At 40.7% G+C, this 16,833-nt stretch overlaps 2 protein-coding genes and 1 non-coding gene across 3 annotated transcripts in view; 2 read left to right on the top strand and 1 right to left on the bottom strand.

The window, feature by feature from the left end:
- Nucleotides 1-16,833, bottom strand: part of LOC133529953 (NADH dehydrogenase [ubiquinone] 1 beta subcomplex subunit 3) — a 197,330-nt gene that overhangs the window by 72,571 nt on the left and 107,926 nt on the right. The gene's annotated exons all lie outside the window — the stretch shown is intronic.
- The window catches only part of LOC133530406 (low-density lipoprotein receptor-related protein 1), a 168,260-nt gene that overhangs the window by 70,802 nt on the left and 80,625 nt on the right, over nucleotides 1-16,833 (top strand). Inside the window, exons 33-40 of the mRNA XM_061868314.1 lie at nucleotides 8,371-8,449; nucleotides 9,433-9,589; nucleotides 10,513-10,679; nucleotides 11,236-11,450; nucleotides 12,900-13,033; nucleotides 13,929-14,026; nucleotides 15,446-15,605; nucleotides 16,233-16,406. Coding sequence (XP_061724298.1) covers nucleotides 8,371-8,449; nucleotides 9,433-9,589; nucleotides 10,513-10,679; nucleotides 11,236-11,450; nucleotides 12,900-13,033; nucleotides 13,929-14,026; nucleotides 15,446-15,605; nucleotides 16,233-16,406 — 1,184 coding nt within the window. The remainder of the gene's footprint in view (nucleotides 1-8,370; nucleotides 8,450-9,432; nucleotides 9,590-10,512; nucleotides 10,680-11,235; nucleotides 11,451-12,899; nucleotides 13,034-13,928; nucleotides 14,027-15,445; nucleotides 15,606-16,232; nucleotides 16,407-16,833) is intronic.
- Trnag-acc (transfer RNA glycine (anticodon ACC)) lies at nucleotides 10,387-10,459 on the top strand. The gene has a single exon. It is a non-coding gene; the product is annotated as a tRNA-Gly (tRNA).

Here is a 16,833-nt window from a genome sequence, read left to right as displayed (position 1 = left end):
ACCTTCTTTCAAAATTTAATTATTTTATATGTGTATATTGTAGGACGGCGAGCTCCAGTTAAACACTCAAGACACTTTAACAACTTTTATTCAATTTATAACCTTTGAAAAGTACTGGTACACGGATATCAAATAAACTAAACAAGCACTATCTTAGTAACCGAACACCTGTTCACGTCAACGCATGCTGGCCCTGTGAGAACCCCGCCGACCGACGTTGGCGGACGGTGCCGATAACTCTGGCGCCACTGTGACAGTATGCGTTGGCGAGGACTAGAATCGTAACAACAATTCAACTACTTATTTAATTATTATCAATATTATTATATTACCAAATCTATGATAAACTGTAATAAATAAAACAGTAATGTAACGATTAATTTAGTTAATAAATTATCTATAATTCTAACAATTCGGCCATCCGCAACATGTACACGTCCCGTGTACAAGAATAGTAAATTGAGCCATTGATATAGATCACAAAATTATTACAAATAGGCCGTGGCACTCTACAAAACCGTTGCCTTCACATGGCTAAAATAACTTTTATTGAAATCTTATAATAATATACATAATATTCAAATATTATTATATAAACTTACACATGCGGTACAAGTCGCTTCTACCTCGAAACCGCAACAAACTTACTTAACCACGAAATTAGTGGTACAAGTCGCTACTACCTTGAAACCACCTCAATCATGGCGCAGTTCAAGTCGCTTCTACCTTGAGCCTGCCCCTACTGACTCTATATAAACTTATAAATGCGGTACAAGTCGCTTCTACCTTGAAACCGCAACCAACTTAATTAATCATGAAATTAGTGGTACAAGTCGCTACTACTTTGAAACCACCTCAATCAGGGCGCAGTTCAAGTCGCTTCTATCTTGAGCCTGCCACACATCTTACAACTAATGACAGTTCAAGTCGCTTCTACCTTGAGCCTGCCACATACTTTATAACTAGTGATGGTTCAAGTCGCTTCTACCTTGAGCCCACCGCATATGCTACAACGAATAACAGTCCAAGTCGCTTCTACCTTGAGCCTGTCAGCCTTTTAATAGACAATCTTTATATAATCACCTCTTAATGATATAAATCAACACAAAATAAACTACTGGACAATCACTCACGACACAGCCTCTCCTTCGTCACTACTGCTTGGGGAGGAATCGAAATTCGCTCTGTCAAAACTGAGCCATGCCTTCATTTTATCCACAGAAACTACAGCACAATATTTTCGGTTCGACTTCTTTGTTAAAGGCGTATCTTCCACCTGATACCGATCGTTATCGAAGACCGCAGTGACACGATATGGCCCTTGATACTTAGGTACAAGTTTTCTGCTTTGACCAGTTGACGGAATTTCTCTTTTAATGCTTACTAGATCGCCAATTTTGAATTTTAACGGTATACTAGCTTTTTTGTCATACGCTTGTTTTTGTTTCTGCTGATACTCTTTAATATGTTTGTTAATATTTTCTCTTATTTCGTCAACCGTACTGCTACGATCTACGAGTTCATTATCTAAATAGGCTTTGATCCTACCTTCTGAACTACCTGTTAAAGACGTACCAAACAAAGCTTGTGCTGGAGTTGTACCTATTCCTTTGTTTAAGGTGTTATTTAGACCCCACTGTACGTCAGGTACACTTAAATCCCATTTACGCTCGTCCTGGCCTAGACATTTAGCTGTGAGTGCATCAAGTAATGTCCGGTTATATCTCTCAACCTGTCCGTTTGCTCTTGGTGTAGCCACAGCATTGAGAATATGTTTGGTTCCCAACTCGTCAATGTACGCCTGAAACTTACTACTAGTAAAACACGATCCACGATCTGAAATTATCCGCTTTGGTACACCAAAGATACTAAAATATTCGCGTAAGCGATCTATAACGATTGACGCTTTTGTACTCCTAACAGGTCTTAAAACAATAAATTTTGTGTATGCGTCAATTATGACTAAAATATGTGTGTTCCCCTTTGAGCTCTTCACGAAGGGACCGACATGATCAAGATGGATGGTTCCAAACGGAGTGTCTATTTTTGGAATAGGGTGCAATAATGGTCTTTTCCTCCCAGAAGACTTGGAATAAGCACACTCTAGGCAAGAGTTGACATATTTCTTGATAAACCTTTTCATTTTACCGAACCAATAAGTTTCTTTTACTTTAGCATATGTTTTATCAAACGCAAAATGGCCAATATCATCGTGACACTGTTTAAGTATTTGCCATCTCACTCCCCTTGGTACCACCCATCTCTCACCCTCATCTGTTTTCCTGTACAATTTTTTGTTGCGAACTACGTAATTTTCCATCACCTCTACTACTTCCGCTGATTTCGGGTCTGTTAACATGCTAATCTTACTTTGGATTTCCGAATCAGAACTTTGTACTGTGCTTAACCAGTCAGACTCTCCCGATACAATAGTATTTATTAGCCGTATGGGAACGCCACTGGGTGGTGGATTTCTACTGAGAGCATCGACATACGTCATCGACTTTCCCGGTCGGTACTCAATAGTATAATCAAACTCCTGCATGGAGATCCACCACCTAGCGACCCTCGGAATTAAATCGCGTTTGAGGAAGGTCGCCCTAAGAGAGTTGCAATCCGTGAATATCCTAAATGTGATCCCAATGAGATATACCCGAAATCTTTGTAACGACGCTACAACCGCTAACGTTTCGAGCTCGTAAGATGTCATGTGTTGCTCTTCGGGAGTAGTTTGACGGCTAAAATAAGCTACCGGTTTGAGAATCCCATCGTTATTCCTCTGCATCAATAAGCCTGCAATTCCGATTTTACATGCGTCAGTATGAACTTCAGTGACCGCCTTTGGATCATATAGAGACAAAGTGGGTTTTCTAACTAGTTCATTTTTCAGGGTTGTAAATGCGTGCATCTGGGGTTCGCCCCAAACCCACGGCGCATTTTTCTTAAGTAAAACAGTAAGTGGCTTTGCAATAACTGCAAAGTTTCTCACAAAACGTCGAAAAAAACTACATAAGCCTACAAACTGCCTAACTCCGTGTTGGTCCCGAGGCTGAGGAAAATCTTGAACCGCCTGTACTTTACGAGCACCTGGTTTTATTCCCTCCGAACTTAATTCAAACCCAAGATATTCTACACTTCTACTGAAAAAGCAACATTTAGAAAGTTTAAGCGTTAATCCCGCGTTTTCTAACAATTGTAGAACCAATTCTAATTTAGCAATGCCCTCGTCGATAGTTTTGGACGGTATTATAATATCATCCATATAAGCTGATGCTATTTTACTGGTCTTACCTGATGAGTCATTGTCTCTGTCAACGTGATTGTTAGCCGTACCTAGTACCGAATGAACCATACGCATGAACGTCGACGGCGCATTGACAAGACCGAAAGGCATTCTTTTAAATTCAAATTGCCCATCAGGCGTCACGAAGCTTGTTTTAGGCCTATCGCTTTCTTTCACCCCAATCTGATAATACCCAGATGCCAGGTCAAGAGTAGTATAAAAGTTGAATCCTGACAACTCATCGAGCTGATCATCGATCCTAGGTAGTGGGAAATTTTCTTTTATAGTTTTCCTGTTGAGAGCCCTATAGTCCACACAAAGCCTAATATCACCGGTCTTTTTCTTAACGAGGACTATAGGGCTCGCATAGGGGGATGTCGAAGGCTGAACTATATCACAATCGATGAGCTCTTGCACCATATCTCTTACTTTTTCTCTTTCAACAAATGGTAACCTATACGGACGATATACTACAGGCTCATCATCTTTTAACTGAATTGACATTTCGATTAAATCTGTTTTACCTAATTCCTGTAGATTAAATGCCAAAGTCTTACGATATTTATTAAGTAAGCCTAGTAGCTTAATCGTAGTTTCACTGTCCAGCGTGTTAGGCCCTAAATCTTCTGCCACGATAGCCCGCGTTGGTTGAACTACATTAACACGCATAACCTTATTTATCATACTACCAGGCTGAGCTTCTTCCGCGCGCTTACATCTGGCTAACAACGATCCTTTATCAAGGGTAAATGGCCCAGTCGATATCCCTTTTACTAATGCTACCCCAGTACCTTCAGTCACCGTGAACAGTCCCTGTACTATATAGTGCTCACGCCCGGATTGGTAACGCGTACTACCATCGATGTAAACTTCTCCTGTATACTTGGGTTCTGTTGTAAAATCAACAGCCGTCAACCCGTCGATCCTCGTATCAGATGCGCAAATTAGTTTAACCCTACAATCTAAACAGTCATCTGAACTACTTATTTGCAAACATGTACTATCTTTGTACACCACGATATGTGGTAGCTCGGTAAAGGTTTGCCCAACAAGTAAAGGTTTCTCTAAAAAGTTATCCGGTACTATCAAACATTCCACGTATGCCCTTGCTGCGTCTACTTCTAGTTCTAGTTTACATTTACCTAACGGTCTAACAATACCATCGCCGAATCCTCTCAATGGGGCTAACGAGATATCATTTTCCCATATTAAGGATAAATCCCGTGCAAATGTTACCATAATCATCGTTTCCGCACTACCAAAATCAACAAAACACTCGCAAACCACTTTGTTAACTAACGCTTGCTTAAAGTACTTAGCAGACTTTGGATCAGATATTTCTGTTACACGCATAACTGGTTTTGAGGTTTTGGTAGTGCTTTCAATGTCCTTATTGTTATTGGATCGACAATTGTCAGTGGAGTGACCGAATCGCATGCATTTGCCGCATTTCATAAGAGGTTTAGGACACTGGGATTTATAATGGCCGTCTTGTAGGCAATTAAAGCACTTTATAGACCTATCATTACTAACCGTATTCTTATTACCTAATTCGGATTTTGTCTCAACCCTACCTTTGGGTTTCCGATCAACGTATGAACTATTCTTGGCGCTCTTCAAGAAAGGCAAGAGCTGATCTGGGCTATTGAAACGAGCTGCTTCAGCCCCTAAGCGGACACTACGATCATCTATTCCGAATACTAAACAATCAACGGCCCTCTTGTCAGTGATCCCGCAACGGTTTAACAACATTATTTTATCATAGAAATACTCTTCTAATGAATCATTAAACCTAGCGCGTTTGGCAAGCATTGTCGTAAGTAACTGTCCATAATTATCATCGCTAGGAAATGCTAGTTTTAACTTTTCCTGCCACTCTTGCCAGGAAAACATAACGGTCGAGAGGCCAGCGTACCATTTTTGAGCCAGACCCCTAAGTTTTGGTAACGCAAAGTGCACGGTTTGACGATCATTCCAGTTATATATAATTGCGCACTCGTTCACTTTGTGTATCCACATCGCAATTGTTTGTTCCTTAGAAGCTGGATCAAATTCAGGTACTGTATTCTGATTCGACAATTTTTCATTGGAGCCTTTATCGCCAATGGTACGCAGAACCTCTACCAGTTCTGAAATGATAATATTATTACTGGGAACAGACCGAGCATTCGGAGACTCACGTGCAATTCCGCGCTCACGTTGTCCCCCTTGTGGCGAGGTCGACACAGCTGCAGCCCTGCTGTGAGCCCGCCGTCTCTCGCTACGCTGCCGCTGGCCGCGCGAGCGAGACCTGCTTGGACGACCGCGACCCCGGTGGCTGCTACGACTGCGCGTCCGGCGCCTGCTGTAGCTATCGCTGCGAGACCGGCGTCTGCTAGCGCGCTCCCGTGCGCGCTGACGGCGCTGTCTGCTCCGGCTGCGCGGCCACCGTGTGCTGCCACGCCGACTGCGTGACCGGTAGTCACTGGCTCGGTCGCGTCCCCGACGATTGCCCCTACTACGCGAACGACGACCTCCTCGTCGGTCTGCGCGCCTGGTCCTGCTGCGTGACCGATGCTGACCAGAAGGTGGCGTCGTCAGTACACGCGACCTTCTCTGATCGTCCTCCATTTCCTAGAATATAAATTTCTAGCACAAATCTCTCTTCGAAATTAACATAAAGAAATGAGGGTGGAATGAAAACAGCGACCGTTAAAGATATACCACCATAAAACCGAACGTAAAATAACGATATAAAAGCATAAAACATTTTTTTTTTTTTTTTTTTTTTTTTTTTTTCGGGTCAAGATCAGTGAGGTACTAGCACTGTGGTTACCATATATCGGAATTAATAGAGCTAGTAACTTAAAAATACTTAAACATGCATACGATAAACGCAACCAGTATTAAACGTGAATAAACTATCCTTATTTAACAACCTCGCGTTTTGTTTCGTAATTAAACACAAAAATTCAATTGCTGTATTGTAAATTACTTACCGTTAAAAAAAAAACAATAACGCAGCACGTGAAAAGAGTGAGAATAAAACGGTCCGTTTTTGTAAACTCATACTCATGTATACGGTAAACAATATCCAATATCGTATTCAATTTATGTCTTATATTCACCGTAAGCTTAGCTATATTCTACCTATAAGCTGGTAATGAATATAAGCATAATTAAGCGCGCGTAAACACTAATATTCTGTAGTAGCTTATTCTATTTACGTATTGGCACCACTTAGCACACTTTATTAAATCAAGCAACAATCATGAAATCACGTCAATACTCACGTTTTATTATTTATTCGGAACACTGGTTCGACTCAAGGAGTTGATACTTACAATTCCTTTACATCCCTTACTTCTGAATTTGTAGGACGGCGAGCTCCAGTTAAACACTCAAGACACTTTAACAACTTTTATTCAATTTATAACCTTTGAAAAGTACTGGTACACGGATATCAAATAAACTAAACAAGCACTATCTTAGTAACCGAACACCTGTTCACGTCAACGCATGCTGGCCCTGTGAGAACCCCGCCGACCGACGTTGGCGGACGGTGCCGATAACTCTGGCGCCACTGTGACAGTATGCGTTGGCGAGGACTAGAATCGTAACAACAATTCAACTACTTATTTAATTATTATCAATATTATTATATTACCAAATCTATGATAAACTGTAATAAATAAAACAGTAATGTAACGATTAATTTAGTTAATAAATTATCTATAATTCTAACAATATGGGTTCAAATTAGCGTCCTTTTTCGCTAATATAGTCAGGAACTTTAAGTGTCGAGCCATTTAGGGTTCACTTCACATTGGACTTTTCATACCGTTAGTATTGACCGCCAAATTGGCTTGAACCCTAAATGGATCAGCAATTCAAAGTCTGTGACCATACATAATTGGGTACTTGATACATGTTGAATATTATAACAAAATTTAGTTAAATGGATAGAAAATGAGCCATCCATTATAAAAAAGAGGAATTTTTAAAAAAATTATTGAGATTATAAAAAAATACAAGGCTCCGAAGTCTAAAATAAAATTTTTTTTTGTCTTTCAAAAATAGAAAAGACGTCACATCACCTTATCATTTTGTTAGAGGCGTTTCAATCGTCGAGTTTCAGACTTTAACTCTCATTTCTGACCTTTGTATTGCTTAAATGCCATGAGTCCCATATAGACATTTGATCCTCAGGAAAATCAAGATCGTTTGACATTATTTACAAAAAACTGTCAAGTAGCCAGTCCACATTCGAAAAATAATTACGGTAGGCCTTCTTTGGCTCAGGTACTTTATACCTACTACTATTACAGACAGTTTAGCATGACTTGTCGTGTCGCGCTCAAATTGAATTTGCGCCTGACATACAAAAAGATAAAGATAGTTCATTCATCAAGTAGGCATATTACAATACGCTTATGAACGTCAGATAAAGCTACGCCGGCTCTAACCGTACACCTCTGACCCGAGATTTAAATCCCTCCTAAGTTGTAGGAGGGTATCCCAATATGGAACCGACACGAAACTCGGCGGGACACATATCTTTTCAAAACATTACATCTTATAAAACTACGCAGTCGCACGACAACGCAAGTCATGCTGAGCGGTCTGATACCATACAGTGAAGTCAGATTAACCTTGAGCTAACTAACTATTTTGGCTCAGTGATCCAAAAAGAATCTTGGCCTCCGACACCAGTGCCACCTGTTCCGATCCTGCGCAACTTCCTGCCAGTTACTGACTCGAAGCTGAAGCAGATCCGCCGCCACACTGTCTTCCCAGCGATACCTGGGCCGACCCACCGGACGGCGACCAGTCGGTCGTCCCAAGAACGCCCTCTTGACAGCCCGATCCTCTCCCATTCTGAGTAGGTGACCAAACCAGCGTGTGTCGGTTTTCGTTTCGCCGATGATATTGGGCTCGGCCACTGACTCCTCGATCTCGGCATTTTTCCGGATTCTCCAGGTGCCGTCATCTCTCTGTATAGGTTCCAGGGTCTTGCGAAAAACTTTCCTCTCCGCTACTAGAAGCTGACTGTCTTCTTCCCTTCTTCTTCTTTGACTTTGAGCTAAAATATTTTATTGTTTATACAGTGTGATGCGAGCTAATAAATGGAACGGTAGTGACGTGCAAGTTGTGCAGAGGACCATGATGCAGCCTTTTGATATCAAGGTGAGTCTTATAAAACAATTCTAGATTAGCGGGTGGCGTCGCTGGTGTGGCGTGTACGCGGCAGCACCAACAGTCTCGTAACCACAGTCGCGGACAGGGTAGATGGTGCTTTCTGGCAGTACAGGCCGCGTAGTCAACATGCAAATCGTGAACTCTCCGTAGCGTATCGTAGTCATGTTTCTCTATTTCTGTCGTACTGATGTGGAAGAGTGATAGAGATGACAACGATACGCTACGGAGCGTTAACGATTTGTTGGCTACGCGGCCTGGAGTAGCCTACATACTTATAATAAGTCAATACACATAACATACATATATTATAACATTATCATTGATAGGTTAAGTATAATTAATGAGGTACTAATAAAATAAAATAAATAATTTTCTTCTGTAAATTGTATTTCTGAAAATGAATACCGGTATACTGTAAATAAATACATTACAACAGTTACTAATATAATATGGAAATATGAATATTTTATTGAATTCTTGGGAGCTCTACAAACTTGGTCTTACCGGCTCCAGGTATTTGAATTGTAGAACTTATTGCATGAATTTGATTGCAGTTTCTGTTGATATTTAGCAGGGTTCTGCTAGAAAGTTTTTGCTATCAAATTGAACAGCGAATGATCAGCAATTAATATTTAATTACTAGCTAAGTAGGTAGCGATTTTGATAGCACGGATTGCGCAAGTCTTATTTAAACGTCAAAATTTCATAGATGTTTGACGTTTAAAATTATCCTTGCACAATCTGGGCTATCAAAATAGCTGCTAACTCAACTTGGTCTCATTCTAATTTATTCACACAAGATCTACATTTACTTTTTTTTACGTGTATAAATAGTCGACTGCAACTCGCTTCATAATTGCAAGTTAAATACAAAACTTGAAAATATATTTGATAACATAACTTACAGAGATATTCCACTTTAAACCTAGATCTTTTTGGTATCGTCTCTAAAAAATCTTCTACATCCCCAGGTGATCCACCCTAGCCGCCAACCAGCGCTACCTTCCAACCCCTGCGCTGTCAACAACGGCAACTGCACACACCTGTGTCTCATCGACGGACCGAACCTGCGTGTGTGTGCGTGCCCGCACGTCATGCGATTGGCTAAAGATAATGTCACTTGTGAAGGTAAGCCTCAACATTCTAAGATGAACTTTATGCACTTGCAATAAAGTTCAAAGTTTACGATCAATCGTGAAGCAATGACAACTGCACACACCTGTGTCTCATCGACGGACCGAACACACATGTGTGTGCGTGGCAGCACGTTATGCGATTGGCTAAAGATAATGTTACTTGTGAAGGTAAGCCTCAACGTTCTAAGATGAACTTTATGCACTTGCAATAAAGTTTGAAGTTTACGATCAATCGTGAAGCAATGACAACTGCACACACCTGTGTCTCATCGACGGACCGAACACGCGTGTGTGTGCGTGGCAGCACGTTATGCGATTGGCTAAAGATAATGTCACTTGTGAAGGTAAGCCTCAACACTCTAAGATGAACTTTATGCACTTGCAATAAAGTTCAGAGTTTACGATCAGTCATGAAGCAACTGCACACACCTATGTCTCATTGGCGGACCGAAGACGTTTCTGCTTGATACAACATTAATGTGATATCGCATCGCTACTGGTGAATTTCCAATATGACTAGGAACTCCGGTAGCCGTTTAAGAAGTGTAATGGTCTTACGATAGATGTCTCCAGGGTGCTTCCCTATGAGGTCTATATGATGGAAATATAAAGAGCGTACTCCCATGTTAAATGCCGGCAACTCACTTACAAACCCTCAGGTGTTGTAGGTGTCCATGGGCGGCAGTAATCGCTTACCATCTGGTGATTCGTCTGCTCGTTTGCCTCCTGTATCATAAATAAATAAATAAATATATATATATATATATATATATTTGCTGTGTTGGGGAGGTCTTGGTAGCTCAGATAGCAGAGCACTGGGCTACCGATCCAGTGGCCGTGACTTCAAGTCTCACCCAAGACAGTATTTTTTCTACTTTTAATTTATTTCTAAGCTTATGAGTTTTCCTTCCGCAGTGCACGAGAAAGTGGTGGTGGTCGGCAGGGCGGGCTCCATTCGCGGCTTAGACCTCGACGCGCCCTCCCAACCCGTCATCCCGGCCGTGTGGGGCGCACAACTCGCCGCACCACGCGCTTTAGCAACTTTAACATCACAACGCTTGCTATACTGGAGCGATTCTGAGGTAATGTCAACTTTATGCCCGTAGAATACGGTCTACTTTAGAGTGGATCCTAGGTGCTATTTCGACCAGTGATAACCGCTTTATGGGGCGCGCAACTCGCTGCGCTGCGAGCACTAGCCGCGCTGCAGAGCGATGCTGAGCTAACGTGAACTTTATATCGGTGAGATAAGGTCTACTTTAGAGTGGATCTAGATGCCCTCTCAACTAGTAATACCTGCTGTATAAGGCGCACAATTGGCTGCGCCACGACCACTAGCTGCGTTATTTTATAGCCGTAGAATAAGGTCTACTTTCTTAAAATTTAAGGGACTCACTGGGACTTCATCTTATATTTATTGACCGAGGGAGAGTGAGGGTCTCAGTTTCAGCTTGGGTAAAAATGATTTCGTATGTCTGTCCAGCTGTGATTTTCGTGAAATGTGGTGAGCAGGTTCGACAATATAATAAATATAGATATAGATTTGATTATATATAGTTTGCGAGATAGACTCACAGAGTATTGTTAGGTAAAATTCCTTGAACGTGGAACTCCAGCCGTAACTTTCTTACATTTTAGACGAACGAGATAAAACGCACCCGCCTCACCGGCGGCACAGCTGAAACCGTAGTGGAAGCGGCCGGTGTCGGAGGAGCCCTGGCTTTAGACTGGGCCGCTAAAGTGCTGTACTACGTAGCGCAAGGCCAACTGTGGGCCGCTGGGCCGCTCGGCGAGAGGGCTTCTCCGCTCTGTGCTGTAGTTAATGTCACCGCTATTGCCGTGGATGTACAAAGGTACAGTATACAAAAACAATTGCAATGTTTTTTTAAGGTAAGAAACATTGTGTCCACATAAGCAGCTGCTCCCCGCAAAATAAGACTGTAAGTCATTATATAATAAACATAAGCAAAGTAGAACAGTACCGTCGCTAAATTCACTGCATCTTCCCATCTACGCCTTATCTTGGAACTATCTCCGTTAATCATCTTCCACACCATCGGCCATGGGTTACTTTATTTAACATTTGTACTAGCAGCCAGTGTTGGGGGTGCCCTGGCTTGAGCTTGGCTCGCTAAAGTGCTGTAATACGTAGCGGAAACGCGGATGTACAAAGGGTCAGTGAAAAAAAAAACCCTTCACAAGGAAACGTTAAAATCCACATAAAATAAGACCGTAAGTATTTATGCTATTAAAGTAAGCGAAGTAGACCAATCGTCCCGATGATACTTTAGTAAGCTGCTTTACTCCTCTCTAATCCTTACCTTAGCTATATTTAGGAACTATCTCCGTTATGCGTCTCCCATCATTACTTTGGATACTGTAGACCAAAGCAGCCTGTGTAGGTTGCAGAGGTAACACTAGAGCAAGATAGCTGTGCACTGGGCTACTGTACTGTAAGGCCAACTGTGGGCCGCTGGCTCGCTCGGCGATAGGGCTTCTCCGCTGTGCTGTTGCTAATATCATTGCTATTGTTGTGGATGTACAAAGGTACCGTAGGATAGCCGCTATCATTGCTATTGTTGTGGATGTACAAAGGTACCGTAGGATAGCCGTACACTGGGCTACCGTTCTGTATTACGTACATAGGTATCATCAACGGAACCATTTAATTTTGATCCCCACAAAATAATGCCGATTATTCTACTGTATAATGACTTACGGCTTTATTTTGTGGGGATCAAATGCTTCTGTTGATGATACCTTACAATACAATTATACAGTAGAATAATTACCGACTAGAAGGTAAATAACCGTGTGACTGGTACATTGGTACGCTGCCTTATTTCGCTCGAATACGTAGCAGCCTTTATTCCGAAACTAATTCCGTTATGCGTTTCTCCAACTGACTAGATACCGTGGAGGAAATCAGCCTATGTGTGTGTAGATGTGCAGAGGTAATACTAGAGTAGGATAGCTGTACACTAGGCGATAAATATTTTTCTTCGTTTCTCCGTGTAACTAGGCCTATCGTGTTGGCTTGCGTAATACAGGCGATAAAGTTTGATTAGTTGTTTTAATTTTATCGCTTATAGTTTCAATGCAATTGTGAATGGCCATTTTAGGCACTGAATATAATAACAATAACAATTCCAATCTGGAAGAGATCCCTTAAAGGGATAAGTTCGCCTTTGTACGAATGATGTGTGTTCTTTCCCGTTTTATGTTTCTTTTTGTACAATAAAGTGTTTTACTACTACTACTACTACTACAATCCAATTGTAAGTAAATATTTTCCGTGACAGGGGCAAACTTTACTGGGCTGTGTCGAGCACAGGCGACGGCATCGGCGCGAAGATGGAAGCCGTAGCTAGCGACTGTAGCGAACGACGCATTATAATTGACGCTACGAGGGACCCGTTACTGGCTGGAGTTCATAGTAAGTTTGAAAAATAAACTCACTAACAAGTCTGACTTCGGTAGATGAATAATCTTTCGGAACTACTTTTGTGTCTGAATTAACATTTTAGACATAGTCTACTGAAATGTACGAAGGCATGCTGCTCTCATGCGACTGATCTGAAGTTAGTCCAAATGGATTTATGGACTAACTTCAGACTTCATATTTATGTGGAACAAATAAGGTTTGGAGAAAAATGTTGAAGGTGTACATGCCATATATAGCGAGATATTCAACATAAGGTATTTTTCCATATGTCCTTATCTCACGCGTTTTAGCGCTTTCCTGGTTGCTAAATTTCGATTTGGTCACCTAATCCAACCTACTTGTAAACGTGTTAGCTACAGTCCGGATTCCTCACGATGACTTTCTTCGCCGAAGAACAACTGGTGTTAATCTATTTGTATCTCTCATAACGATTTTCCTCTAATTAAAAATTATGTATTTTGTGGTCCACTACGGTTGACCGCTGTTTTTTACATTCATTAAAGGCAAGTAAAAAAATATTTGTTATAGGTCATAGGTATACAAGTATACATGCAAATATTATTTATTTATTACAAAAGATATAAGAATTACAGTCAACAAAAACCAAGGCGCTTATATACTAGAACAATTATATACATTTAGATATTAACAATACACAAAAATAATACTACTGTCATAACTAAAATTAAATTAAGTAAAATGTCACCATATACATTACATTACAAATTCATGCATTCTTTGTAAGTAATTTTTAAATTAAAATAAAAATGTGCGAAAACTACACACAACTATTATTTAAATAAATTAAAAGTTCGACCAAATCCACCAACACTAATTTGGAAATATATACATTGTGTGTGTTTTTATAATTACTTTTTTTGCACAGGTTTAACGGTGGAGCCAAAGACGGGATGGTTGTACTGGGTCAATCTAGCATCTGCTTCGATTCAGTACATACATGTTAAAACTGGAGAATTCTTTACCGTAAGTTATTGTCTTGTAAATCACATTACTAACCAAATCCTACAACTGATGCAAGACACATAAAAAATAAGTATTCTTTAGACAGGACCTTATGTATTGTTACTGTTATACTTTAGGTACCTGTCTAAAAAATACTCTGAAGAAAGTTGATAGCTTATTCGTACGGTAAGTAAAGAGTGTAGTGTAACTCTCATTATTCAGTATAGAGAAAGAAATAAGTACTAAGGGGCATGAAGTAACAGTGCAAAACATTAAATAAATATTATAGGGACATTCTTACACAAATTGACTAATTGTAAGTCCCACGGTAAGCCCAAGAAGGCTTGTGTTGTGTGTACTCAGTCAACGAAATATTTAATATAAAAATACGGGAATACATAGAAAACATCTATGACTTAGGAACAAGTATCTGTGCTCATCACACAAATTCACGCCCTTATTGTATCCGTAAATATGGTGGTGCTGTACAATGACATACTTAAATTTAGTGGTTCACGTGAGCGTTTTGGCATTCTACAAATCTACGGGGCTGCTAGGCGCTATCTATTTCACCTTTTTAAACGGTTACAAAATTTTGCATTACATATTGTGTCTTTGCATTTCTTCTCAAACGAATTGCCTCTCTGCTGAAACGTGTGCGCGGTAGCAACAACAGCATGCTGAGGACGTTGGCCGAGAGACTCGACTGCCCGCTCACTAAATACTGGGTCGGTGTGGTGATTGGGAGGGATAAGTAGGGCAAAGCCTCTTGGTGAGGTGGTAAGGCATGGATTAGTTCGTAGTTGATTAACATAGATAATACCTGGGCGACCGAGCTTTGCTCGGTTATAACTATTTATTGTAATATGGTGTTGTATAGGTGATAATCTTAACTACATTTTTTTACTAAATTAAACTTGTCTAAAACAATAAAAATTAAAAAATTATATATAAACTTGAACATATAAAAAAAAAAAAACAAAAGTTAGTCACCGGGCAAGATTCGAACCCGTAACACTCGTTTAGCAGTCCGCGTCTTAACCCGCTGGACCAGACGGACATTGGTGGGCAACACGAAATTAGCGACCATATTCTGCGTCAAAAAAAAACGCATGAAAACTCGAAAACACGCGTTTTCCCAAATATAAGACTAATCTAGATACATTGTATACCCCCAAAAACCCCCATGTACCAAATTTCAGCGAAATCGTTAGAGCCGTTTCCGAGATCACAGAAATATATATATAAATATATATACAAGAATTGCTCGTTTAAAGGTATAAGATAAGATAACTATTAAGATTTTTTACTAATATCGCTATGGATTTTTTTTTAATGGTCCGAAATAAACAATTTTTAATTTTTTTTTTAATTTCTTTGTCTAGGTCGCTAAGTAACGTTACAGGTATTCAGCTTCCATTTAATCTAATTTCCTACCAGGTGGAACTAGCAACAGGGGCGCGTCCCTTAGCCCTGGACATCCATTTCGAACGGCTACTGTGGGCCGACGGCGACGGCTTGAAAGCCTGCAAGCTGCCCCGCGACCGAAGTCAGGCTACGCAGAACTGCGTGGATTCCGAGGTCCTTAGAGCTAACACTGGTGAGTTCACGATTTTTTATACTACGCCTATATTCCTGTTAAGACTTGAACAATACTTTAGAAATACAGAACTTTCCCGAAAAGTGGTCACATAAAATCACTCGCTACCTACATAATGCTATTTCGCGTATCAATAACTGATACATGGAAATTATCTCGTTATAGTTCATACTCACCTTCTCGGCTTCTCCTATATTCTAGCTTGGTTTAGATATGTTTTATTTTATTGCGTTTTTCTCTCTTATTTTTCTCTCTGGTTGTCCTGAAAACCAGCGCCTTGGCTAAGGATCGTAGTCATCGGCATATGTTGAGTGGCTGGTGTAAGATTGATTGTACACCAAATAAACTATTTATATTTCTATCTTCATTAATTGGTATTGATACACAGCCAGGACAGCTAACACGATATAGTAAATTTGATTAATAATAGAGGCTAATAGGTGGTCTTATCTCCAAAGAGCAATAGCATACGAGTTAATATGTGCAAAGTATTATTTTACGTACAACCGCAATTGAGAAAATGAATCGTGTCTCATTATATCGAAATTTCCAAAAACAGTGATCCATTGTCACTACTATCGTACAGACGATAGTAGTGACTACATTATTATTATTTACTCCCAACAGAGAACGTCCTATCTCTCCGCGTATACGACGCCGCAACTCAGAACGCCACACGGGGCGCGTGCGCGCTGCGAGCGCCCGCGTCAGCGTGCGCGCACCTGTGCCTGCCCGTGTCCGACGCGCGCAGCCGCTGCGTGTGTGCGGCCGGGTATAGGGCTAACGGGACACAGTGCATTCGTAAGTTCTTTGTAAAAATACTTTTAGAAAATTAATTGGTCACGGCACCAATTGTACGGCCTAGATTTTTCATAGAGTATATGAATCCGCAACTCAGAACGGCACACTCGGCGCATGCGCGCTCCGAACGCCTGCGTCAGCGTGCGCGCACCTATGCTCGCATGTGTCGGAGGCTGTGCTACGGGACACAGTGTATTCGTTATTAGAGAAAATAAATTGAAAATCCTGGCCAAGGCACCAAATTGTAATAAGCCTCCAAAAATTCATTAAGTGTACAAGATGTGTGAAATCTAAGAAACCGTGCCCCCGAATTTGGCAGATGAAAAAGATAGCTCTGTGCTATATGTTTTGTGATAACTGAATTGTCAGCTATCATATATGGAGCAGGAATTTGTCTTTAACACTTTTGTAACTTTTTTTTTATACC

Source organism: Cydia pomonella, chromosome 22 (assembly GCF_033807575.1).
Source record: "Cydia pomonella isolate Wapato2018A chromosome 22, ilCydPomo1, whole genome shotgun sequence".
Classification (NCBI taxonomy): domain Eukaryota; kingdom Metazoa; phylum Arthropoda; class Insecta; order Lepidoptera; family Tortricidae; genus Cydia; species Cydia pomonella.
Note: the sequence above shows the minus strand (reverse complement) of the source record. Positions and strands in the feature narration are given on the sequence as shown.